Source organism: Sciurus carolinensis, chromosome 6 (assembly GCF_902686445.1).
Source record: "Sciurus carolinensis chromosome 6, mSciCar1.2, whole genome shotgun sequence".
Taxonomy (NCBI): Eukaryota; Metazoa; Chordata; class Mammalia; order Rodentia; family Sciuridae; genus Sciurus; species Sciurus carolinensis.
This window is the reverse complement of record NC_062218.1, coordinates 96,966,239-96,993,115: the sequence shown is the minus strand read 5'-3', so window position 1 is coordinate 96,993,115 and position 26,877 is coordinate 96,966,239. Positions and strand designations below refer to the sequence as shown.

Here is a 26,877-nt window from a genome sequence, read left to right as displayed (position 1 = left end):
GAGGAAGTGATATCACAGGCCCCATGTGAGCGGATTGCAACACATGCAGCTGCCTGGAGAGAGGGAGCCGGTGTCCTACGTCAGAGCCGCCGCCGCCGCGGAGCCGCCGCCGGGGAGGAGCAGCCGCTGCCGCCCAGGACTGGGCCTTTAGGTAAGACATGGGAGGGAAAGGCCAGCGACCTATCCGGCGGACCGCGCGGGGCGGGGAGAGGAGGGCCTTTCGGGGTGGCAAGGAAGGGGGCCGCTCTGCCCCAGCGGCGGCGCTAACTCTGTGGTCTTGGTGTCTCCGGGCCCCGCCGGGCCGCTCTAGGGAGGAGGAGGCGAGAAGATGGCGGACGACCCCAGTGCTGCCGACAGGAACGTGGAGATCTGGAAGATCAAGAAGCTCATTAAGAGCTTGGAGGCGGCCCGCGGGTGAGCGCCGCGTCCGGCCCCCCCGTGCCCTCTTGGATCCCGGACCCCTCAGGATGGCCGCCCCCGCGCCGCATGGCCGGATGAGGAGAACCCGGCACTAGCCAACTCCCGCCTTCTGGACCTCTGGGTAGTAGCTTCTGACTCAGGGGCGAGGGTCGGAGCTGTTTGCCGGAGAAGGGGTCTTTCCCCCACTTGGGGGTAAGGGGCCTGCGCTTCGTGGGCTCAGACCATGCGACCCCCCTCGTGATAAGCCACCACTACTTTTGTACCCCTCTCAGTGCCTTAAGTCCTGCTCTTCACTCTTCGGGCTCCAGGTGCTGACACCCGACTCGACAGCTTTTGGGGAAAAGTACTTGGCTTTCCTTTCTGAACGTCCTTCCTTGGTTTCCTCCCTTCACGTTCTTCAACCAGGCCCTATTAAAATGGCCTCCCCCTTCTGAAGTTCTAAGGCCCGGGTGGGTGAAGTTTGGATGGGGCGGGAAGGAGAGGTGGACAGGGACGTTATCATTCTGGCTCCCTGTGATTTCTCAGGGTCTCCCACCTCTCCCAGGATGAGTTCCCTCAAGTTCTCTAATTATCCTGGAGCTTCCTGGTTTTTAGCTGTTCCAGGACCCGCCTATAAACTGAAAATGCCAACGTGTGCGACATGGGGGGTGAGGGCTGCTTTTGGTTGACAAACCTATATGTATATCCAGGAGAAATCTGCATAATTGGGTTGTTTGATATGAACTATGATAATAGAGTTCCTGTTGACCTTCCGGTGGAACTTCTTATGATATCACTATAGAGGGTGCTTGTTGAAATTCAGAACTGAATTAAGTGAACTTCAAGTCTCCTGTTGTAGTTTTGATAAGAAACTGTAGGGGTATCCATTCTGGGAAGAATAAACTAGATTTAAATTAGCACCCCCCCTCCTTTTTAATGTTGCTCATTTGAGGAAGGTGTGCCAGAGTATTGCTGTTCCTTACTTTATTACATAATTTCGCTCCTTTCCAGTCATCGAAACTTTTTACTTAGCAGAAGTGGCCCCCAAAAATGGAACATTACATATTCTTATGTCTGTGCATTCTTAGATTAGCAGACTGGCTTGTCCCAGGACTTTGTAAAGTTGATTTCAGCACAAGAATTGGACATTCTGGTTTTCAGCTCACGTTGTCATTGGCTTTGGACTTGCAGTGATAGGGTGAATATCAGATCTACTTATTAATTTTACAAGAACTTGTGCCACATAATAGAAGGGAAAACCCAAAATGTGAGAGTACTGTAAAGGAAGGGTAAGGTAGATCATGAACCATTGTGATGCCAGGTACTTTTGTTTCACTAGGATTTTCTGTCATGTTACTTGAAGCCTTCAGTTGTATATTGACTTTTGTATTTGTTGTTTAAAGTTAGATGTAATCTGTGAATTTGTTCTCTTTGGAGGCAAGTTCGCATTATATTCTCTGAAGCAGTCTAAAATATGATTTTATTTCCAATCTGCCTGTTGTCTGAGTAACATTGATAACCGTGCTTAATAAGCAACAATATTCCTTTCTACTGTTTGTTGAAGGAAGCTTATTAAATTTGTTCCTAGGCATGTCACCTAGCTGCTTGAAAGTTATAAGCCTCTCCTTTTAAAGCTTTTGAAGACTTTATCTCTTTGTTTAATAAAGTTTTAAGCATGCTAAAAAATGAAGCTATTAGGCATAGCTTGTCTTCCAAGTGATAGTTTGAACATTTTAGACCTGATTAAACTGTCTAAAATAGTAGGGACTCCTCCTTTAAACAATGTGGTTAATAATCATGTCCTGTTTGCTTCCGGTCAGGCTTTGGTTACATCTCAATTCCATGAAAACTTAAAATCTTAGCTATTTCTAGTGTTGGTTAGGGAGTCAGGTTTATTCTGTGACTCAGAAGTTTCCTGATACACGTCATTTTCTTTTGGGAAACAACAAGATTTTATTGTCAATACTGTGTTGTATTAAAGTCAGACTCTAGGTTTTCATAGTGTACAGTGAGAAATGTTTTTCTTTCTTTACCTGAAGCTAAAATATTTTTTGGATAATTGTAATGAGCTTTAAAGACAAACTGAATGAATCCATGTGTGCTGGTATATGTGGAGCTGCTATGTAGCTTCCAGTAGAAAATGGATTGTGTTAAAGCATGATTATTAGTACAAGACAGTGAATTTTGGTGGTGGATTAACAGAATTGTTTCAGAAATGAAAAAGTGACTTCTCCAGCAGTGTAGAATTCTGGATGTGAGAATCAAGAATTGTTTCATTTTTAACATTTCTTTCTAAGGTATAAGAGTTAGTCTGTTAGATAATAAATGATTATCTTTTGATACATGAACCAAATGTAGTGTAGCTTAAAAAGAACCACCTGCAAAATGGTCTTAATAGTAAAATACATTTGAGCAGAATGAGGTATCTAGATAAAATAATTTATTGAACATTTAGTATGTTACTTTTTAAAACAATACAGTGTGTCATTCATAATAATAAATACTGCCGCCATTTGATAGACAAGAAAACTGTAATTGAGAAGTTAGATAACTTGCTGTCCATAATGTCATAGAGTAATGATGTGGAATAATCCAGCACTTGTACCATTGTGCTCTACTGGATATATTTTGTGTTTTCCAAAATATGCAAGTCTGGATTTATTCAACACAATCTGAAATATAATAGACTGTGTTTTGCCTGTGAAAGAACATTTATAAAGGCCACATTTCCAAATGGGGAACTTTGGTAACATTCTAACCAATATCATACTTAATCTTCTAATTTTTTTTAAGTTGGGTGGAACATAGGCTATTTTGGTTTCGTGTATGTATGGTTGAATGTTAGTCTATATGGGCAAATAAAATAACTAGCCAGCTCTTTTCCTAAACATAAGCCTCACTTAAATTTGACAGTAGTTCATCCCTATTTATGATTGTTCCTGGTGTATTCTTCACAGTTGGCTTATGAGGAAAACTGTGTACATAGCTGTGACTAGGGCCATGTGAGTTGAACTGTCATTGGTTTCAAATAAGGAACTCTAAAGCAGGTGAACATGTTACAAGAAAGTTAGGTAGGGATTTTTAGTTGTTTTTTGTTTGTTTCTCCTAATGTTTTCTGAGCAAGTGGTAGCTCCAGAAATGGTGTTGGAAGCTTAATAGTTTTCAGATAACAAAATAACCAAAACCTGTCTAGTCAGGGACCATGATGGATGTGACAAGGGAAAATACAGTGTTAGTTTGGGTTATGTCTGTAGGTCTTAGAATATTTTTCACTTATCCTCACTAAGAATTCTTGTATATTCCAAGTATAAACTTGTTGATGCATAATTTGAATAACATGTTAAAAGTGTCTTAGTACTTTCTCCAACTTGGCATTATTGATTCATCATCACCTAGTCTATGATAAAGGGAATATTTCCAAACAACTGAATTTCAAGTACCTTTAGTTTTTCTTTATTCCTCAATATTCTTGGAGAGCTGATTTTAACTAAAGCAATACCTTGGGCTAGGGGTGCAGCTTAGTAATAGAGTACATGCAGAGCATACAGAAGGCCCTTAGTTTGATACAGTCCCAGCACTGCCAAAAATTATATCCTTTAAGTGATACCTTGTAGTCTTTCATATGGATAACTGAACTATTCAAAATTCAGGTTTTTAATTTTTTTTGGTACCAGGGATTGAACCCAGGGGTGCTTAACCACTGACCCACATCCCCAGCCCTTTTAAGTTTTTTTTTTCAGACAGGGTCTTGTTAAGTTCTTAGGGCCTCACTAAGTTGCTGAGGTTGGTCTCAAATTGTGATCCTCCTGCCTCAGCCTCCTGAGTTGCTTAGATTATAGGCATGTGCATCACTATGCAAAGCAAGGTTTAGTTTTTTAAAGAAGTTTTTGTTGTGTGGTGGGGATTGAAGAACCCAGGGGTTCAGTCCTCCCACCTCAGCCTCTTTGAGTTGCTGTGATTATAGGCATGAACCACCACACCTGGCTTAACGAAGATTTCAACTCTTCCTTCTGTGTCCTAGAACCTCTGAGATTGCAGGCATGTGCCACTGAACCTGGCAAGAAGACTTTTTTTTATCTTCAGTTCTTGCTACCCCCCTTTCCACCCCCATCTCTGATGATTAAGATGATAAAAGACCATTGAGAGAAAGAAAACTAAATAATTAGAATATTTAAGTTTCTCTGGAAGTGATAAGTATAGAACAACTAACTACAGAAGTCTTAGTGGCAACTACCTGTTTGACCTATGGCAAATTATTCTCTCAAAGCTTTGGTTTCCACACATATAACTATGGACACCTTGTCTCAGAATAAAATACCAAAAAGGTCTAGGGGTGTGACTCAGTGGTTGAGTGCCCCTGGGTTCAATCCCTGGTCCCCCCCCCCCCCCAAAAAAAAAGAAAAGGACTAGGGATGTAACCCCATAGTAGATACCCCCTTGATTTATTTCCCAGAACCAGAAAAAGATTCTGACAGAATCATTATATCACCAACAGATCTGAACCATGAGAATAGAGGTGATTAAGGGAAGAGGGAGATTGGAGTATATATAAAAGGAAGTGTTAATATTCCTCAGTCCTCACCAAGTACCATAGGCTTCCTGTCTCAACTCAGAACTAGTCATAACAACTGTAGTCTGGCATGGTGTTCTGTGCACTGTGGTCCTAATGAACAATCACTCTTTGAATTTCAAGTCTTGACAAACTTCTCATTGTAATAGCAGATATACATATCCTTCCCAGGGAAGGAAGACTTTCTCTGGACCCAGTCCTAGGTAAGCAAGAATAACAAATTAGAATGCCATTTAAAGCAGAGTGCATTGTAGGTTATAGGTTTGTCCTGTCCCCTGCCTCCACCAGTTGGACGCTTCTCAGGGGATGCTCTTTTTCTCCTAATTTGAGATCCAAGTTATGCTCAGCACAGATATGTGGTTATGAAAAAAACTTAAATTTTGAGCCATTTGAAGGCTAAATGATATTAGATCCTATTTGAAGAGTAGGAAGGAGAAAATTGCCTTCCCACTGCTGGACCTATCCAACTGAGAACTTGGACAACAGAAGTTTTTTCTGAGTCCAGCCTATTCTCCAGGGATCTCAGAATAGAACCTTCTCCTAGGATACATTCTGTAGGTGTCTCTCCCTTTTTCAGCCTACTGTCTTAGGATAAGAAGAGATTAAGATTTTTTCAGCATGTTAGAAATTATGAGCATGAGGTTTCTCAGTTGGGCCCTGTCCTCAGCATGATGCCTCTGATGTCAGCTTTATCTTACGCTATTTGACATACTTAAGACTTGACATTTTTAGGTGCCTGGCAATTGATTCTTATCATGCAAATAACTTATATGTTAGAACTGTACTCATTTCATATTTTCATTTGATCTTCTAATTTCTCCTTTAGAAAAAATGATCATAGTCAAAGTAAAAGATTCTTTTTTCTGCTATGTCTTGGTTTGTCTTTACAGTGCTGGGGATCAAACCCAGGATTTTGAGACAGGACCTCACCAAGTTGCTAAGGCTGGTTTTGAACTTGGAATCTTCCTGCCTCAGCCTCCTGAGTCTTTGGGATTACAGGCATGTGCCACCAAGCTCAGCACCATAAATATATTTTTACTACTAACCAGTGAGACAACAAGCCTCATCAAACATCTGCTGTGAGTTGGGCTAGACATTTTGGAAGAAATGTGTAATAAAATGAGAACATGGTTTGCCACACATCCCTGTAGTGATGATATAACCATTTACTACCCCATATTAATAAGTGCAGAATACCACAGTACATGATGAGAAGGGGTTTAGTGCAAGCAAATGATTAGGGTCTTGAATGAGGTATTAGATATTGTCAAAGAGGAAAAGAGAGACTGTGTAACTACTTAGGCAAAATTTAACAATTTCCTAGGTACAGCAAGTGACAAAGAATGTTACGTAGGTGTTAGTATTACTGGACTGATACAGTATCTTTGATAAACAGTAGTAAAGTAGAGCTATACTTGATTTGCAACTTTAAAATTGTAATTCTTTTTTTTGGTCCTGGTGGTGTACCCAGAGCTTGCTAATAAGCACATGTTCTGCAGTTGAGCACACCCCAGCCCTTTTTATTTTTTACTTTGAGAGAGGGTCTAAGTTGCCCAGGCTGGTCATGAACTTGTGATCCTTCTGCCACAGCCTTCTGAGTAGCTAGGATTATAGTCATTGCCACTGTGCCTGGCACTAATGTTTCTGATGTTTTAGTTTTTTACTGAAGAGCTTTGGGCTACCCAAATTCTGGTATTTGCAGTATTTTAGGGTCTTTCTAACTCTGGTTGAGGAAAGATACTGGTTTAGATATTTAGCTTGAGATGTGTTTTTGTGCTGGGGATTGAACCTTGCACATGCCAAGCGTACACTGTACCACTAAGCTATACCCACAGCCCTCATATATGTTTTAATCAGGTAATAAAGCTAGTTTCCCAAAGATATGTAAATGAGCCAGGTGCCACAGTGTACGCCTGTGATTCCAGCAGCTTGGGAGGCTGAGGCAGGAGGATTTCAAGTTCAGAGCTAACCTGTGCAATTTAGCAAGGTCCTAACTAAGCAACTTAAGACCATCTCAAAATTGGGCTTGGGGATGTAGCTCAGTGATTATGCACCCCTGGGTTCAATTCTCAGGGGTGGGGGAATAAGCAAATTTTACTCCTTGAGGAGTATGAGGGAAGCTGTTGCTGTTTCATGGATGGAGAAACTGGAGAGAGTAAGCAGCTGCCTAATTTCGCAGTCTAGTAAGAGGCAGTAGCAGATTCTGTTCCCACTTTTCTGATTTCAAAACCTGTGCTCCTGTTATACCACACTGCCTTGTTCTTTGTTTAGTATTTCTTCTGGTGAATAGAAACATCTCCCATTCTCTTTTGAAAGGAGGACTCTTGTCCAAGGAGATTTGTATTTTTCTAGAGGGAGCAGGTGTACTGAGATCCAGGAACAAAGATAAAAGGAAAACAGGCATGCCATTTGCACATCTTCCCTAGGAAGAACTTGAGTACCAAACATGTTTACTCTTAATGAGCATTGGTGGTGAGGGAAATAACTTGTTCCTAAATCCTTCCCTGGAAACTTATTTGTGTATTAAAAAGGTGATTAATGGGAAGACTACAATTTTTGGTTTATTTGAAAAGTACTTCTGTAGTTGTCAAGAAAAAAATGACTTTAATATAGGGTCCAGCCTAGAACACTGGTAGTAAGTCCCTAACACTGTGATTGCTATCTCCTAGCTTTGCACTGTTGTGAGAAAACTAAAGAAAATTTTCAGCTTCTGCTGCTCCCTGGTGGAATATTTCACTAGGTTAGTTTTATGAAATTCTTTTAGTAAATGCCTATAACTGTATAAAAAGTAATACTCTGCCAGATGTTACATTTTTATTTTAGATGACTGAGTAATCTTTGTTTTGGGGGGGATAGAACACTAAAATGGCATTTGCACACTTTCTGCTGAAACATTGGGAAATTTGAGCTATTCTGTACCTGGGACAGAGGCTGCTTTAATGTTTCAGGAAGTTCCAATTTAGATATTTCTCCCAGCTGGTGGTAGTATCTGCTCAATTGTCAAATCAATTTCAGATAACTTTACTAGAACAGGAACAGAATCCTCCCTCCTACTTGCTGTTTTAACCAAGTTCTTTTATAAAAGGTAGCCCCGTCCACCTCCTGACCTGCTTCATTGATGGTAGGAGCAGTGGGGGTGGGGTTACATTACAGTAAAAATCAGCAAAATAAAAAATACTATTAGAAGTGATGATTTGAGCTTTTTAGTAAAGTGAAGCTGGAGGCAATGTTATTTTGTTGGTAATTTGCAGAAACCCAGAGTGCCGGGGACTCGAACCCGTGCCTCCAGCATGAGAGGCAGATACTCTACGAGATGGGCTATATGGCCTGCACTGACAATGTTATTTTAAGACACATGTGTGTTCCTTTCAAGGGGGTTTGTTTTTGTTTATGTCCTGTTCTCACTGTGTTGCTTGAGTTTGTCTTGAACTTGCAGTTCTCTCTCAACTTCCAAGGAGTTGGGATTATAGGTATGCGCCACCACACGCAGCATGGAATGGCAAATTTTTAACTGGTATTTGTTTGGTAGTTTAAAGTAAATTCTCTGGGGTCTGCTTATAAAAGAGTATATAGAGAAGACCCTAGTTAGAAATTAACCACTTATTTATTCTTCATATGTTTGAGCTCCACTATGTCCTAAAATTTCTGCCCTCTAGAAGCTTGTATAGATACAGTAGAGCAATGTTCCTTTTGTTTTGTTGTTGATATTGATGTTGTTTGTATAGGGAATTGAACCCAGGGGCTCTTAACGACTGAGCCAAATCCCCAGCCCTTGATAATGTTCATTTTTGAGACAGGGTCTCACTAAGTTGCTTAGGGCCTCATTAATTTGCAGAAGCTGGCCTTGAACTTGTGATCCTCCTACCTCAGCCTCCTGAGTCACTGGGATTATAGGAGTGCATCACATGTCTGGTGCAATATGTTTTTTCATTCTTTGGTACTTGATGGAAAAGAAAACAATTATCAGGCCTCTTTGAAGTAACTGATACCCAGATAGAAGTAACTGGCCCTTGGTTATATTAAAATACTGAGACCAGGTCATAAACATAGAATAAAGCCACTGAAGATTTTATGATATAGCTATTTAAAGGAAAAGAAATCTCTCTTGTTATCCCAACCCATAAAGGTGGGTGTCTACCACAAAGTCAACTCTTGCCTCTTTGGGCTTACTCAAATTCAAATAAGACTTCAGAACCACCTGACATCATTCTCCTCTTCCTCCATTTCTAGTTGTGTAGTGATATTTCTTTTTGACTTTGTTACCAGGCTGGGTAAGGGAGGTAAAGAGCTAGAGATCCATCTTGTTGCATTTAGTGATCACTTAGTATCTGCTTGTTAGACAAGATACATGATTGACAAACACATACACATATTTGTGAAGAGGTACTAGGGATTTAACCGAGGGGTGCTCTACCATTGAGCAATACCCCAGCCCTTTTTATTTTTAGACAGGGTCTCACTGAGTTGCTGAGGCTAGCCTTGAACTTGTGATCCTCCTGCCTCAGCCTCCCAACTCATTAGGGTTACAGGTATGCACCACTGCACCCAACCTTGTTTTTCTTTTTTGCATTATTGAGGATTGAAACCAAGACCTCATACATCCCAGGTAAGCACTCTGCTACTAAGCTCTGTCCCTGCCATTTTGTTTAATTTTTTTGTTTTGTTTTGAGACAAAACAAAAAGTTGTCTAGAGCTGCCCTCAAAGCTGGGATTGCAAATATGGTCACCATGTAGAATTTTATGACTGTGAAATAAGTAGGTAGAGACCCATAGGATTTATGATTTGCTTTAAGTCACAGAATAACAATAGGACTTGAGTCTGAATGTTCATGATTCTAAAACCTGTATTATTCCTAGTCTGTTCCCATATCTAACCTATATTGAAAAAAACTGTCTTGGGCTAGGACTGTAGCTCAGTGGTAGAGCACTTGCCTTACATGTGAGGCACTGGGTTTGATCTAGCACCACATAAAAATATTGTCTTGGTTTAAAAGTTTAAACTTAGTTTTGCACAATTGGGAGAAGAGGAAAAAAGATAGAAAACCTGTAGTGAATCAAATAAGGACAGCTTGAAAATGGAGTAGAAATTGGAGAGGATTGATTGATTTTCACCTGGTGATCCATATAATACCACTTAGTGGCTTTCCCAGAAAAGAGCTCACTGAGTTTTGAGTTGAGCTTTGTGAGGCGAGTAAATGTGAGTTTGGAAGGGGGGGATGGTGAAAACCTTGTTCATCCATATCCTGGGCACAACAGAACTATTGAACACTGGGATGAAAGTTTCTTAGGATGCATCTACTCTAAATCTTAACTTGGGATTTGAGTAAGGCTCTCTAAAATGTTCCTGGTCCCTAATCTGGGAGTAATTCTATTACTTAGACTTGATGAACTGAATGGTATGATATTTGGTGGGGCATGGGTATTCTGACTGGTAAAAGTCAAGCATCTCTCAACTGTTACTCAGTGTCACTGTGTTACAGGTAGGATATCTTAATCTGTTGCTATAACAGAATACCACAGTTTGGGTAAATTATAAAGAAGAGAAACTTGTTTCCCATAGTTCTGGAATTTAAGAAGTCTAAACTCATAAAGTACCATCTGGTTTTGGTGTCTAGGAAGGGTCGCCCAAGGTAGTGCCTTAGGTGCTTGGCATCATTGGGGATAAGTTTCCAACACACAAATTTTAGAGCACATATTCAAACCATAGCATAGGGTAAGTGCAGCAAGTGAGCTCTTCGGGTTCCTCTTAAAAGTCAGTAGTGTTTCTGGAGACTCTTGGAGGTACAGAAAACAAGCCACAAAAAGTGATTGTTTTTTTGGTACCAGGAATTGAACCAAGAGGCCCTTAAATACTGAGGCACATCCCCAGCCCTTGAAATTTTTTACTATGAGACAGGATCTTGCCAAGATGCTGAGGCTGGATTTGAACTTGTGACCCTCCTGCCTTAGCCTCCTGGGCTGCTGTGATTATAAGTAAATACCACCTGTACCCAGGGGAACAGTGATTCTTAATCCTAGTTCTTTGGAAAATTGAGACTGTCTTACCCACAGTTACCACTCCACTCAAATTTTACCTTTTTTTTTTGTTACTGATTTTGTTTTGTGTATGTGGTACTGGGGATCAGCCCCATGCATGCTAGTTAAGCAGTCTACTTTTTTGCTGCATACCCAGCCACACTTTGCTTTTTAAGAAAGCTCTTCATAGATTCTGGAGTTCTGGTACAAACTGCTCCGTGTTTAAGTTTGTAGGAATAACATTTTTTTACTTACCTTTCTAAAATGTTCTTGAGCAATATTAATGGTGGTGAACATTGATCAAATCTTTACAGGTCAAAAGGTGACTAGACTTTGTTTGCCTGTTGCTCTTTTGACTATGTATATTAGAAGTTTTCTTGAATCCAAAGACTGGGACCTTAATTAAACACATCCCTATGCCCAGCGTGACCCAGGATTTGTTCAGTTTGCCTTGAGTTTTCTTCTCCCTTAGAGATCTTTTGGCCCTGGCAGTTTAGTGACTATCTGCAGTGCTCAAGTACCATGAATTCTAGAGACGGGTACTACCCTATCCTCCTGTCTTAGGAAAAGAAACTTATCTTCATCAGCATCCTCTTCTTGAGAATGCAACTGTTTAAATCTTTTTTCCTTCCTGACTTTTGTTTCAGGTTTTGGTTTTCGTTTTAATTTATTTTGTCTCGTTCTAATTACTTTCTGTTTTTATTTTCAGATACTTCTCCTGTTTTTCAGTTATTTGATTTTTTAGCTAATCCTCTGTGGCATTGATGAAAATTTCTTTGATAAGGGAAAGTGCCCCTAAACCAATGAGAAAAAGAAGGAATCTGAGAGCAGGGGCCCCTGGGAGCTGTGTATGATGTGTTGTTGTATGTTGTGTTTCATAAGAGTTTTTACTGCCTGTGTATGAGTCATTGCTATATCTCATGATTAACTGACTCCTTGGTGAGAGTCTTTGGATTTTGGAAAAGGAAAATAAAGACAGGAAAAAGTGGAGGAAAACTTAAAGATGGTTGCAGTCTGCCTTTGTAGCAAGCAACTCTTTAGAGCTTTATATATTTCTCCCTGAGAGGTACTGACTCTACTTACTTTAACCTGAAATATTCAACTTCCTTGACTTTATTTTTGTGTTTACACAAACTGGTTTAACAACTTTGATTGGCTTGCCTGGAGGATAATGCATGTTTATCTTGTTTGAAAACTTTCCTGAGAAAACTTTAATCTTCTTGTATTAAAACTAAAATATAAACATTAGATGTTATTTAAATTGCCTTTAAATTTTTAAATGGAAACCATGTATTTAATAATCTGCATTTCCCCTCTTATAATACAAGTTAATTCAGAAATTTAAGGTTTTCAACACAGAGTAGGGAAAGTAATGAAAGGTAATTTTGTCCTAAAATTCAAAAGGAGTTATAGTTCAAGACTTTTAAGTAGTGTTTCAGGTTTAACAACTTGGTAAAAACCTACCAAAAATGTTCTCTTATTAGCTACGTTTCCAAATCCATTTTTTTCAAAATGGAATCTATAACAAGATCATGTCCTTAGGTGTATTCACTACTTTGTTCTCTCTGAAATGTTTTTTGGATGTAAATATATGGCCTCCCAACTATGTTATACAGTAAAGTTGCTAATGAATGTTTATCTTCTTAACCTATCTGCAGTGGGAAGTAAATAACTGCTTATCTTAAGGTCATTGCTATGCCCTCCACATCTTTATCTTGCTTTAAGGATTGCCTCTAGGCATTTTGGGTTCACTCAGTTAATTTGTCCCAACCTTCTCTTAAGCCTCAAAGTTTCCAATCCTTTGGTGCCTGTTCTCGCCTCAGCTGTGAGCCTTCACCCCTGCTATTCTTAAAGCCCCTTCTTATTCCATTCCCCATTGATTGCCTCTTTGCCAGTTCCATCTCCTAGGAAACTACTCTGTAAATCAGAGAATGTTAGCTTAAAAAAAAAAAAAAAAACCTGAGCCCTTCTTTTAAGAATCCCCTTGGTCCCTAAAGTTTCTAAGAGCTCCTAGGGTGGAAATGTATGCCCCCTTTAGAATCTTTTATCAGAAAACAAGCACAAGCTAGTAAAACTGATATTAAAACTTTTTTGCCCTCTCATTTTCCCATCTTGTATATTTTCATGTTCTTCATTTTTATAAGTTGACCCCCACAGAAGATAAGTGACACTTACAGCCTAGGCTGGTTTGGTTGTTGTTCCTGTTATTTTGGTGTTGAGAATTGAACCCAAGCTTCACCCATGCCAAGCATACACTCTGCCACTGAGCTACTTACACCCCCAGCCCCCAGACCAGACTTTTTTGGTATTGGGAATTGGACCAGGCACTTTAGCACTAATCCACATTCCTTTTATTTATTTGTTTATTTATTTATTTATTTTGAGGTTAGGCTTCACTCAGTTTATGAGGCTGATCTTAAACTTGATTCTCCTGCATCAGTCTCCCAAGTCACTGGGAATTACATCACCACACCTGGCTCCCCAGACCACTTTTTGAAGTTAAATTTGTCCAGTATTTCCAGCCTCTCAGCAAACTCCTTTTCTCCTCCTTACTCTGTGGAGTTTGACATAAAACTATAGAAAGTGTTTTTGGCAATTTGGTTTTAGAAGTTTTGATGACAGCTGAAGCTACTTATCATAGATTTCCTTGATTCCCTGATTTGGCTAGAATACTTGCTCCCCTGTCCAAGGGGTGGCAGCAAAGTACACACCATACTCCACATTTACTGGCTTTTATTCAACTTTTGCTTCTTGGGAAATTTTTCACAAAACTTATTATAAACAAGCCTTCTTGGTTTTAAGCAAACTAACAGAAACTGCTGGTTTTGGAGATGTAGCTTGAACTCACAATCTGGGAGTAACCATTTTTGATAGTGAAAAGGATTTGATAAACAGACTATCTGGTTGTAAGGAAAACTATCTAGAGGACTTGTAGAATTTACTACTGGGAAAAAACACCCTGGGGAAGGTCTTCTGGAAATGCCCCCTTTGGAGGGCAAAGGGGGGAGGGAGTACCAGGGATTGAATTTAGGGGCACTCAACCACTGAGTCACATCCCCAGCCCTATTTTGTATTTTATTTAGAGACAGGCTCACTGAATTGCTTTAGCACCTTGCTTTTGCTGAGGCTGGCTTTGAATTCCTGATCCTCCTGCCTCAGCCTCCTGAGCTGCTGGGATTATAGGCATGTGCCACCACACCCAGCTGCATTTCTTTTCTAATACAGTTACTGAGGGAAAGCACTGTGGTGCACATTAATGAAGTTAATTTTAATTATATGAAAATCCATTTCCTAGGACCTGATTTCAGATATTTTTAGGTTTCAAACAACTGCAGTAACAAAGGTAAATAAGGGAGCCAGGCATGATGGCTATTCCAGAGACTGAAGTAGGAAGATCACAAATTCAAGGTCAGTCTGGGCAATTTAGCAAGACCCTGTCTCAAAATAGAATAAATAAATAAAGAACTGGGATTGTAGCTCAGTGGGAGAGTGCCTGGATTCAATCCAGAGTACTATTTAAAAGAGAGAAGCAGGGCGCGGTGGCTCACACCTATAATCCCAGCAGCTCAGGAGGCTGAGGCAGGAGGATCAGGAATTCAAAGCCAGTCTCAGCAAAAGCGAGAGAGCCCTGTGCAGTGGCGCACACCCGTGTAGTCCCAGCTGCTCAGGAGGCTGAGGCAGAATAATTTCAAGTTCAGCCTCAGCAACTTAAGTAGGCCCTAAGCAGCTCAGTGAGACACCATCTGAAAAGGGGACATGGTGGGGTGGTTAGGGGGGTGTGGCTCAGTGGTTGAGCGCCCCTAGGTCCAATCCCCAGCAAAAAAAAAAAAAAAAAAAAGGAGAAAGAACCAGTGTTTCCTTTTTGTTTTTATTCCCTTCCCACCCTCCTCACAGTCACTCTTCCCTTTTATTTTATTAGTAGTCTCTTTACACATAAGCCCATTTGACATGATGGCCCTAACTTTGTAAATTTTTTCTTGCCAGCTTCCATTGGATTCTGGATATGTGAAATTTCTGTCAAAACTGGCATGTTGGGCCACTGTGAAAATACACAAGCTCAGTTATTAGTGACAAAGCTTAAACATTCTGGCAGTCTTCCCAATTTAATGTGTCTTGATTTGACCCTACCAATTCTCCCTTGATACTAAAATAATTATGACTATAAAACTTGTTATAGTCCTTAAGGGCCTGATCTGTAAGGATCTTAAGAAGTAACGTTCTTATAGAGTCAGACTCTAGTATCACAGTTTGTAAAATGATGCCACATTTTTTAACATGCTTTGGTTTATATCAGATCAGACTTGATGCTGTCAAAGTGTAAAGCACCTCAATTTATACTAATAGCTATTGTGATAAAGCCAGCCTCTTTTTTCTGGGCAGAGCAGCATTGGGACTTTTAATTTTCAATGTTATCTAGTTTTATTTATATACAGTATTGATAATTTAGTCAGAACACATTTTTAGACTAAACTTTGACTTTTCTAGACTAAGTTGTAAGGTTAGGTTAAAAGACTTTTTAAGAGGAATGTCCTATTACGTACTGTTTGTACATAGATATTTTTTTTGTAGTTTTATTGAGATTTAATTTACATGCCATAAAATTTACCCCCTTTAAAATTTTTAATGCACTGATCAGAGTTGTACAACTATCACCATTAATTTAAAAATATTTCCATCGACCTGGAAAGAAACCACATACATATATCCTTTAATAATCACTCCCTGTTCCTTTCTCTCCCCATCCCTTGGCAACCACTAATCTACTTTTTGTATCTAGATTGCCTGTTCTGGACTTTACGTGTATACATAGAACTGTGCAATATGTGGTCTTTTGTGGTAGGTTTTACTTAGTATAATATAAATAAAATTATATATTGATCTTTTTGCTGCTGAATAATAATCCATTTTATGTTTAGACCACTTTTTTTTTTTATCCATTCATTCTTCGGATTTATGGGTTGTTTCTACTTTTTACTGTTAAGAGTAATGCCTCAGTGAATTTTCAAGCACACATTGTGTTACATGTTTTTTTTCTCTTGGATATTTACCTAAGAATGGAATGACTAGGTCATGTGTTAACTATGTTTAAACTCTTAAAGAACTGCCAGGCTGTTTTCCAAAAAGATCATACCAGTTTACATTTGTGATAAGGGTTTCAGTTTCTCCATAGCTTTTTTTTTTTTTTTTTTTTTTTTTTTTTTTTTTTAAACCAAGGATTGTAACCCAGCAGCACCAAGCTACATCCTAGCCCTTTTGTGGTTTGTTTTGGTTTGCAAATATTTTCTCCCATTTTGTATTTTGTCTTTGGCACTTCACTACTGAGCCACATCCCCAGGGTTGATCAGGCACTGATGCCTAGCTCTTTAATCACATTACTGCACTTAACACATAAAATAAATTGCTGTTTAGAGAGAGAGGAGAGATTGTTCTCATCATTTGGATATTTGTGTGAATTCTAATGCTGTCATCAAAGCACTTAGGGTGCTAAATCAGTGTTTAGAAATTTGGAATTTAAAGGGTGATAACAAGTGGAATTTTGTCTAGACTTTGGAAAGGCTTATTGTACTGTTCTGGCATATCATCTCCCCCTGAAGAGCCCCCACATTCTAAGTCTGTGCCATGTATAGGCCTACTCACTGCCACATTTCTTCCTGTTGGCCCTTCTTATAGCTTTTTTCTTCATCTTAGAATGAATTGTTTGCCAAGCATTCCTTCAAGTACCTTCTTTACATGACTAATCTTACTCAGTATTCATTGAACACTTCGAGTTCTGTGTATAGTTCAGTGAACCAGTACATTACTAGTGTAGTCCTTGTCACTTTGAGAATAAGCTTACCCTAGTTCATGTAAACTCTCTGCTTAGTGGTCTTTGAACCTCTAATGAGTTATTCTTTCTTCCACAGCAATGGCACCAGCATGATATCATTGATCATTCCTCCCAAAGACCAGATTTCACGAGTGGCAAAAATGTTAGCAGATGAGTTTGGAACTGCATCTAACATTAAGTCACGAGTAAACCGCCTTTCAGTCCTGGGAGCCATTACATCTGTACAACAAAGACTCAAACTTTATAACAAAGGTAATCTGGAAGTGGATCATTTTGTTCTCTACTTTGTCTTGGTCACATTTTCCACTCAGATCCTGACATGGTGATTTATTCACTAGGGTTTCCTACAGCCAGCCATCATCATTGTTACCACATTGGTATTACCAACATTGATATTTAACTTTTTTATTTATAGAAAGTTAACTTTACTTGAAGGAATAAATTCTACTGAAACATCTCAGAAGTTTTTAATTTAGGGAGAGAATTCTAAGAGATTTAAGAATGTTTCTGCTTTATTTAAATTTATGACTGGGAACATTTAAAGTAGAGAAATTGTTTATGTTGTTTGCAGTACCTCCAAATGGTCTGGTTGTTTACTGTGGAACAATTGTAACAGAAGAAGGAAAGGAAAAGAAAGTCAACATTGATTTTGAACCTTTCAAACCAATTAATACATCATTGTATTTGTGTGACAACAAATTCCACACAGAGGTAAGAGTTTGAGCACAGAACATTTTCGTCATTACAAGGGAAACCTCATAATCACTAGTCACCCCATCTTCCCCTAACCTTTCTCAGGTCTAGGAAACCACTAATCTGTTTTCTGTTCATACAATTACATGTGCTAGACACTTTATACAATGGAATCATACAACTTGGGCCCTTTAGTGACTATCTTTCACTTAGCTTTATATTTTCAGGATTTATCCATCTGGTAGCATTTATTAATACTATTTCATTCCTTTTTATTATCAAATAATCTATGTATTTTTTTTTATGTATTCATCGGTTGATGAACATTTGGGTTGTTTTCCATGTTTGGCTGTTATAAGTATGTTGCTAGGAAAATTCATTTACTGTTTTTGTGTGATCATGTTACATTTTACTTCATTTTATATCTAAGAATGAAATTGCTAGGTCATATAGTAACTATGTTAATCTTTTGAGAAGTTGTTAGTTTTCCAAACCATGATGGAAAATGGTACATTTTACACAGCTGGCTATTTTCAAAAAATAAAATAACTCACATTTATTATGACACTAGTCATTCTTCATGTTTAAAGAATGTGCTAAACTGGATTTGGAGAACTTTATTAGAGACAAATAATGGGCTAGTTAATCTCTATCTTCCTATTTACAGTGATACTTTCCTATATTCTCTACACCCTCAATTTTCCGCTGACAAGTTTTTTGTTTGTTTATTTTGGGGTTTTTTTTGTTTTTGTTTTTTGGTTTTGTTTGTTGGGGTTTTTTGTTTGTTTTGTTTTTTTGGGGTACCTGGGATTGAACTCAGGACACTCAACCACTGAGCCACATCCCCAGCCTGTTTTTTTTTTTTTTGCAGTGCTGGGGATTGAACACAGGGCCTCGTGCTTGACAGGCAAGCACTCTGCCAACTGAGCTATCTCCCTAGACCCCCAGCCCTATTTTGAATTTTATTTAGAGACAGGGTCTCACTGAGTTGCTTAGCACCTCCCTAAATTGTTAAGGCTAGTTCACAATCCTCCTGCCTCAGCCTTCTGAGCTGCTGAGATTATAGGCATTTACCAGCTAAGTTTTATAATTTTTATTAACAGAAGTTTTTTATAGTTTTATTTTTGGGTTTTGTTTGTTTTTTTGCTTTTCCTCTCCCTATGAAACTTTTGAGTGACTGAGCTGCTGAAGGATGAACTTTTTTTTTTTTAAGAGTTGTCAACGGATCTTTTATTTTATTTATTTATATGTGGTGCTGAGTATCGAACCCAGGGCCTTGCAAATGCCAGGCAAGCGCTCTACCACTGAGCCATAACTCCAGCCCCCGTAAGATGAACTTTAATGGTGGAAAAGAAACCTCATTAGAGTGACCTAAATCAGTCAACAGTAGAACAATCAGGAATTCACAGCTGGCTCCCAGTTTATTCTCTTTCCTTTCATTGACCTAGGGAAAAACCTCTACAGTGGAGGAATTAGAACTGACATTTGTCGGCACTGTTTACAATAGATGATTTTTGCTGACTTGACAGGAAGTCCAGTTCCAGTTGAATCTTGTTTGACTGCATAGATAATCCAGACTTTTTTTTTTTTTCCCCTTAGCTACCACAGTCTCCTTCTGACAGAGGCTTCATTGAAGAAACTCTTAGCCACTCTGTCCCATTTACCTGTATCTGGGTTGATGAAAGTGGATTTTGATCGTTATTGATTTAAATAGTATATGGTACCTATGTTGCCTGGCTTTTAGCTCACTTATCAAGTTAGTCTTCTCATTAATTTTTCTAAACCTCAATTCCTCTTTTAAGATACTGTTTAATCTTACTGGCTTTGTATATTTGGGCTCTAACTGATATGATGTCATAACTAGAAATGATTGAGGTAAGTTATATGTTGCAATTTGTGTCCTCTTTAATATAGTAATTATATATATATATATATTCTTTTAAGTAGCTTGCAGAAGGCTCTGAGTTCAGTCCCTTCCATACTGAAAAAAAAAAAATAATAAAATGTATATTCCCTGATGAGCAGATTTGTTGAAAATCTTAATTAAGCTAACAGATGATTATGATACAAGGCTATTTTTGGTTTTGGGTACTGGGGGTTGAACCCAGGACATTGTGCATGCTATACATGTACTCTCCCACTAAGATACAACCTTAGCCTATTTTTAGCATGCAGTATTCATGTCTTAATGCTAATTATTAAGCATGGTGTGGTTGAAGATAGATCCTTGGTTAATTCACTTTCTAGACATTCCTTTGAAGAAGCTATTTTCTTCCTTAGTTAAAATGGAATGGATAATAATTCCTTAGTTCTAAATAGATTGCTACCTGGCAATTAGTGATCTGCCAAGCCTGTAGTATTCAAATATCCACTGTGAAGACCAGATACAGTGGCACACCACTGTATTTCTGGCTACTCTTGAGGCTGAGGCAGGAGGATTGCAAATTCAAGGCCTACCTTTAACAATTTTAAAACATTTTTAACAGGACTAGGGATGTAGCTCAGTGGTAGAACACCCCTGGGCTCAGTCTCCAGTACTGGAGGGGTGAGGTGGACAGTCCATCATGCAAACATGGCTTATGTGGGTTTTAGGACTATATAAACATTTTCTCTTTGGAGAGATAGGGATATGGAGATTTAATACTAACCCAGAAGCTTTCCCCATTAAATTCAGAATTGTTAGCCTTGAACCTATTTTTAAATTTTTTCCAAGTAACATTAATGTTGCTCAAAACCATAGGAATTAAACATTTCGAAACTATTATTACAGACTGTTTATGAGTTTTGTGCTTATTACTTCTACTTTAGAGTTATTGTACAGTATAGTCTTATTTGTCATGATATATCCTGCCTAGTAATGCTGGGATTGTTAATGGTAACAAGAAGTCAACTTTTGGGGTTTGGGGTTCTGGTAGATAGCTTGCTTAGCATGTGTAGCATGTGTAAGGTTTGATCCCTAGCACTACTCCCAGGGGGAAAAAAATCCAACTTTTGGAAGGTAGATTTGAATGTTATGCTCCAAAAACTATCTAAATGAAATCAAGGAATAGGAAGAAGTTGAGTCGATTAACTCTTGAGTTTTGGTTTTGTATGACATTTTTGTTTGTGTGGGGTTTTTTGGTTTTTGTTTTGTTTTGTTTTGTTTTTGATACCAAGTATTGAGCCAGGGGTGCTTAACCACTGAGCCACATCCCCAGCCCTTTTTTATATTTTATTTAGAGATAGGGTCCCACTGAGTTGCTTAGGGTCTCAGTCTCCCAAGCTGCTGCAATTACAGGAATGTGCCACCTTTCCATGTTTTTATTGTGGAAAAGCACACATAAAATTTATCATAACCATTTAAGTGTACAGTTTAGTGGTATTAAATACACATAATGTTGTACAACCCTTACTATATCCATCTCTAGAGTTCTTTTCATCTTGTAAAACTCTATAACCATTAAACAAGAAATGACTCTCCCCTTCTCTGCAGTCCTTGGCAACCACCATTTTACATAAGTTACAGATTTATAGCTAAAGTCTACAAATTATTCCATAAAATGGTTTTACTGTAGTATTCATATGAAAGCTAGTGGGGTAAAAGGGCTCATATGTCCTTTTGGGTTTTTTATTGACCTTAGCAAAGCTATAGAGTTTATTGTGTGGTACTTATGTTTGTTTTTCAGGCTCTTACAGCACTACTTTCAGATGACAGCAAATTTGGCTTCATTGTAATAGATGGCAGTGGTGCACTTTTTGGCACACTCCAAGGAAACACAAGAGAAGTCTTGCACAAATTCACTGTGGATCTCCCAAAGAAACATGGTAATACATGAACCCTTTAACAAGAAAGTCAGTCTCTGAAACAAGAAGCATTTTATGCTACTAAACATGTGGGTTAAGGGAATAGTGACATTTATATTTCTGTTTATTTAGTAGATTATTTTGTTTGTTTTTCTGTTTTACTTTCACTTCTTGTGTTTGGATAACTTCTCAATGATTGGCCTTTTTTCCTTTCCACTTTTTGTGTCATAGGTAGAGGAGGTCAGTCAGCCTTGCGTTTTGCCCGTTTAAGAATGGAAAAACGACATAACTATGTTCGGAAAGTAGCAGAGACTGCTGTGCAGCTGTTTATTTCTGGGGACAAAGTGAATGTGGCTGGTCTCGTTTTAGCTGGATCAGCTGACTTTAAAACTGAACTAAGTCAATCTGATATGTTTGATCAGGTAAGTGAGAGGTAGATGATCAATTATTATGTAAGTCTCTAAGTAGGAATAGGTAAGTCCTCTATATTTACCCTGGGACATGCATATCTTTTTGAATTTACAGGAATATAGTCCCTGGCTTTAAAAACCTCGCTTTGAGAGCTGGAGATGTACCTTAGTTGTAGAGTGCTTGTACAGCATGCATGTGGCCCTAGGTTTAATCAGTAGCACTGCAAAGAAAAAAACAAAAAACACTTAACTCTGAGTTAAACAGTAGCAGATTTATAGGCATTTATTAGGAAACATTCCCTCCTTCTTTTCTAGGCACTTTCTCTGTTGAAATCATTTTTAGGCAGGTTGCCATAATTAGCTTTAAAATGGTTCCATTTCAGAGAAACTAGCAACTCTTTTTTTTTTTTTTTTTTTTTTTTTTAACCATGTTTTGCTGAGTTATTCTTGCATGTAAATAAAACAGTGAAATTTAGGAATATGATAAACTTTATATTGAGACCAAAGCATGGCCGGTTGTGGTGGCCCACCTATAATCCCAGTGCCTCAGGAGGGTGAGGCAGGAAGATTGTGAGTTCAGCCAGCCTCAATAACGTAGCAAGAATCTGACTCTAAATAAAATATAAAGAACTGGGGATGTGTCTCAGTGGTTGGGCATCCCTGGGTTCAATGCCTTGGTATCCTCTCCCCCCCGCCCCCCCAAAAAAAAAAAATAGACCAAAGCATTTAAACCCAGAGGATTTTTTGGTTAATGATAGGGATTCAAATTGAGCTCTTTCCTCATAATTTAAACTTAAGTAATTATAATGCTGAGCTTGACTGCCATCTAGAGTGAGAGCTAGCCAGGCACAGTGGTGCATGCCTGTAATCCCAGCAGCTCGGGAGGCTGAGCAGGAAGATTGAAAGTTCAAAGGTAGCTTAAGCAATTTAGCAAGACCTGTCTCAAAAAATAAAAAGGGCTGGGGATATGACTCAGAGGTTAAGCACCTCTGGGTTCAATCCCTGGTAAAAGAGTCTTTGTAAAGGTATTTTGAAGCGCTAATGTTTTTGTTTTTGTTTTTAATTGTATCAGAGGTTGCAATCAAAAGTTTTAAAATTAGTTGATATATCCTATGGTGGTGAAAATGGATTCAACCAAGCTATTGAGTTATCTACTGAAGTCCTCTCCAACGTGAAATTCATTCAAGAGAAGAAATTAATAGGTATCAATGAAATGCAACTATTTTGCTCATTGTATTTGTGTGTAAATGTAGGTACGTACATAACTGTATGTATGAAACGGCACTGAAAATATAGAAGATTTAGCATTTTTGTAAAATTTCTGCCTTCATGGAATCATTTTCAATCTTCCTTAGTTATTAGGTCTAATAAGTGTGTTTGTAGCAACAAGAGAAAATGTAATATATGATCATCCCTGAGTATCTGCAGAAGATTCATTTTAGGACACTAGATAACCAAAATCCTCGAATGCTCAAGTTCCTTATAATGATTTAGTATTTGCATATAACCTACACACATTCTCCTGTATATTTTAAATTATCTCTAGGTTATGTATACCCAACACAACATAAGAGCTATGTAAATAATTGTTATGCTGTATTGTTTAGGGACCAATGTCAAGAAAAAGTGTTCAGTACAGATGGATCCATCTCATAGATCTAACTACTTAATACACATAAGCAAAATGTAACTTTTTTTCCTGAATGTTTTCAACCTGAAGTTCATTGAATTTGTGGATACAGTTAAGCCAACTGTATGTTTTATTGTCCTATCCATAATCCACAGGACGATACTTTGATGAAATTAGTCAGGACACGGGCAAGTACTGCTTTGGTGTTGAAGATACACTAAAGGCTTTGGAAATGGGCGCTGTAGAGATTCTAATAGTCTATGAAAATCTGGATATAATGAGATACGTTCTTCATTGCCAAGGCACAGAAGGTAAGAGAATTAGAAAATAAGATTGCTATTTGTTAGTTTCTTGTGTGTTTTGGAAATCTGGGGTGGACATTTGGGAGAAATGACTGATTTCAGAAGCACCTTAAGGCAGTTGTACCCCAGTCTTTTGGTCTGTAGCACATAACTGCATGGATTTTTGTGCTGAACTGTTTAATGTCTGCTCAGAGTTATTAAATTTGGTGAGAACCAGTATTGTATCTTAAATGTCTTTGATGTTTCCTTATGGTAGAAGTAGTGTACCTGGCAGATTCTGAGTGTATGCTAAGCTCAGTAGGAAAGGAAGTTCATACAATGAATCCAGTAGACTTTTTCTCATCTCACCTCATGGGGCTCATGCCTATTAGTACCTGAGAGCCAGGTTAACACGTTCTTTTGTTGTTGTTGTTGTTGTATGTTTCTATTTATTTTTGCTTTTTTTTGTTTTTGTTTTTTCCTTTTAATACTACAGAGGAGAAAATTCTCTATTTAACTCCAGAACAAGAGAAGGATAAATCTCATTTCACAGACAAAGAGGTACGTGATTGTTTTCTTTGGTGATAAATGCAAGGTAGCACAAGTCCATGTGTTAGAGCACTGGCAGCATAGACTATCAGCCTTGGGAAACCAAACCTCATACTAGTTATGGAGTCAACAGGAAGGGGTCAGTTTCCATTTGCCATGTGCTGATCTGATAAGGAAGCAGGCCTAGTCATAGTTACTGAATATCTTTTTTAAGTAATTAAGCAATCAAGAAAACATTTTTGTCTTTGAAATCATTTGAATAGTGTTTCTCCTACACTGTGAACCTGTGCTGCTTTCTTTGCTTTTATCAGTTCTTCAACTGCAGTGGCTTCTCTGTGTTTGGTCTAAATGCATCACCAGTTTAAAATAGTGAGTTGGAGGATTTGGTCCTTTATGAAGCTGCTCCCAAAAGCATTTGTGGCATGCTTCTTCTGGGGTGTCGAATGAGTGTTGCATATAGACTCTACAACAACCTGATTTCTGGAGTCAACAGTAGGAATCATAAGTTGAAGACTGTCTACTAATGTTTCATTAGAGACTAGAGCCTGAGAAGTGTTAATCAGAATTTCTCTGCTGTTTCATTTCTGTTATCAGAAACCAGAATTCACTTCATTTTACACACATTTATGCATATGCATAATGAGTAGGAGAATGAGAGTGGTGGAAAGGGGGATTGAGATAGGTGAGATAAACTTCATTGTGTATAATCTTTTTGTTTGTTTCTCATGGTCACATCTGTAGACAGGACAGGAACATGAGCTGATTGAGAGCATGCCCCTCTTGGAATGGTTTGCTAATAACTATAAAAAATTTGGAGCTACATTGGAAATTGTCACAGATAAGTCACAAGAAGGATCCCAATTTGTGAAAGGATTTGGTGGAATTGGAGGTGAGTAGCAAATCAGCAAACAGAACTTAAAACAAGGGTTTCAGGCCAGGGCCTCTCCTGGCTAACTTGAATTAAGTAATTTCAGGTGAGGTGTCCTCAGAATCTACTTGAGGCAGGAGACTGCATAACTTGATTTGGATTTTTTCCCCACCTCCTGTACTGGGAATGAACCTAGAGGCTCACACAGTCCTTTTTATTTTGAGATGAGGTCTCATTAAGTTATTGATGCTGACTTCAAACTTGGCAGTTCTTCCTCAGCCTCCCAAGTCAATAGGAATACAAGTGTGCCCCACCACACCCACTAGAACGATTTTTAATCAGAAACTCTTTGTTTTCTATAATTCTGCAAGACAATGAACTTCCCTTACAGAATGACCCCTCCCTGTTCCATGAACACAGGTACTTACCTTTGGTTTCTTTCTCCAGGTATCTTGCGGTACCGAGTAGATTTCCAGGGAATGGAATACCAAGGAGGAGACGATGAATTTTTTGACCTTGATGACTACTAGGTAGTCGACATGGGTCCGGCAAAACGTGCCTCACCCTCCAGCATCCAACCCAAGGAGCATACCCGTGGTGGAATCCAAACAGATCCCTGCCTTACAATTGGAACATTTCCAGAACTTAATCCATGAGCATTGGATACTGAAAAGAAAACCGAAACAAAACCAGACCCAACCCTGTACATTGGTTTGTCATGGTGTCAGCGCAGCAGCCTACAACTAAGTTCCTAAATGCCACTTTGGACTAATTTAAAAAAGAATCCCAGTTTTTACTTTTACTCGATGGTGGAATTGGTTGCTCTTGTATTTTATGAAAAAAAATGATTTTTTTAACCTTCATACATAGAAGCAAAAATACTTTAACTGCTGTAAACCTTCAAAAGTTAATAGAAGTGAGATCATACTGGTTTGTTTCTTATTTTGATTGGAGAAAAATTAAATTGCTGCATTTCGCAGTGACCCATTTACATGGCATTCTCAGCTTAGACTGCATAAGAAGAAATACATGTGGTGAAATGTTGGAACCATTTCTTTCTTGGTCTCTGTTTAATGTTGAAAGGGTGAGCTAGTAGGAGGCAGTTTCAACCTCACTCCCTCACACCCACTCCCCAGACTGTCAGTTTCAAGGATGCAGATTGCATTGTAAAGTCAAACTGACTCACGAAGCATTGAGGCCAGTGCACTGTTTACTTTCATCTCTTTGGCAGACGCATTTGTGCCCAGCGTTTGGGAGCCCTTTGTATCACTTGCTTTAACAAGGGTCCCCTTAGCCTACTAGAAATCAGTTTGGGATGGATATGATGGGGCTTCTGTGCTATTGCTGGGATTGGGAGAAATAAAACATACAATTTTAGTGGAAGCAAAGAAATTTAGAGATTATTTTATTTTGCTTGGGTCTATCCTTGATAAAAAAGGGAGGTGGTCGTGTTTCCTTGTGTTGGGTGGCATGAGATTATGTGAATGTTTTGATTTTTTTTTTTTTTTTTTTTTTTTAATGAACTGCAAGATTTTTCACAGGAACAACAGACAAGACATGTATGACTGTGCATGTTATTATAAACCCCTGGTGGGGTTGGAGCATCTGTTTCAAATGTGGGACTTACAAGCACCTCTCAGATGAGAAATTATGGGAGGAGGGTGGGAAGGGCAGGGGCGGGAGGGGATGGGACACAGCTTCTGGCACGATGGACTAAACCATGTTGGATCTAAAAGTTGGCCTGAAAACCTGAAGCTTATGCTTCACAGCTGGGCTGTAAGGTGGACTTGAACCCAACTGATGCAAGGTCATGGCGTGCTCGAGGTGGTGACAGTGAACAAAAAGTGTATAG

General features: G+C 38.8%; 1 protein-coding gene across 1 annotated transcript; it reads left to right on the top strand.

Moving 5' to 3' along the window:
* Position 1: 1 nt before the first annotated feature.
* On the top strand, positions 2–26,408 carry Etf1 (eukaryotic translation termination factor 1). The gene is made up of 11 exons (XM_047555605.1): positions 2–151; positions 311–414; positions 16,888–17,063; positions 17,383–17,522; positions 21,170–21,308; positions 21,519–21,709; positions 22,770–22,899; positions 23,483–23,638; positions 24,105–24,169; positions 24,899–25,046; positions 25,473–26,408. The coding sequence occupies exons 2-11, from the start codon at positions 329–331 to the stop codon at positions 25,553–25,555; spliced, it is 1,314 nt and encodes a 437-aa protein (XP_047411561.1). The 5' UTR covers positions 2–151; positions 311–328; the 3' UTR covers positions 25,556–26,408.
* Positions 26,409–26,877: the final 469 nt, after the last annotated feature.

What these genes read in the sequence shown, in the direction of transcription:
- Etf1 (XM_047555605.1), top strand. Translation starts at nt 329, where the DNA reads ATGGCGGACGACCCCAGTGCTGCCGACAGGAACGTGGAGATCTGGAAG. An exon ending in AGCTTGGAGGCGGCCCGCGG is followed by an intron (nt 415 to 16,887) that starts GTGAGCGCCGCG and finishes TTTCTTCCACAG; the next exon opens with CAATGGCACCAGCATGATAT. An exon ending in GGATCTCCCAAAGAAACATG is followed by an intron (nt 21,309 to 21,518) that starts GTAATACATGAA and finishes TTTGTGTCATAG; the next exon opens with GTAGAGGAGGTCAGTCAGCC.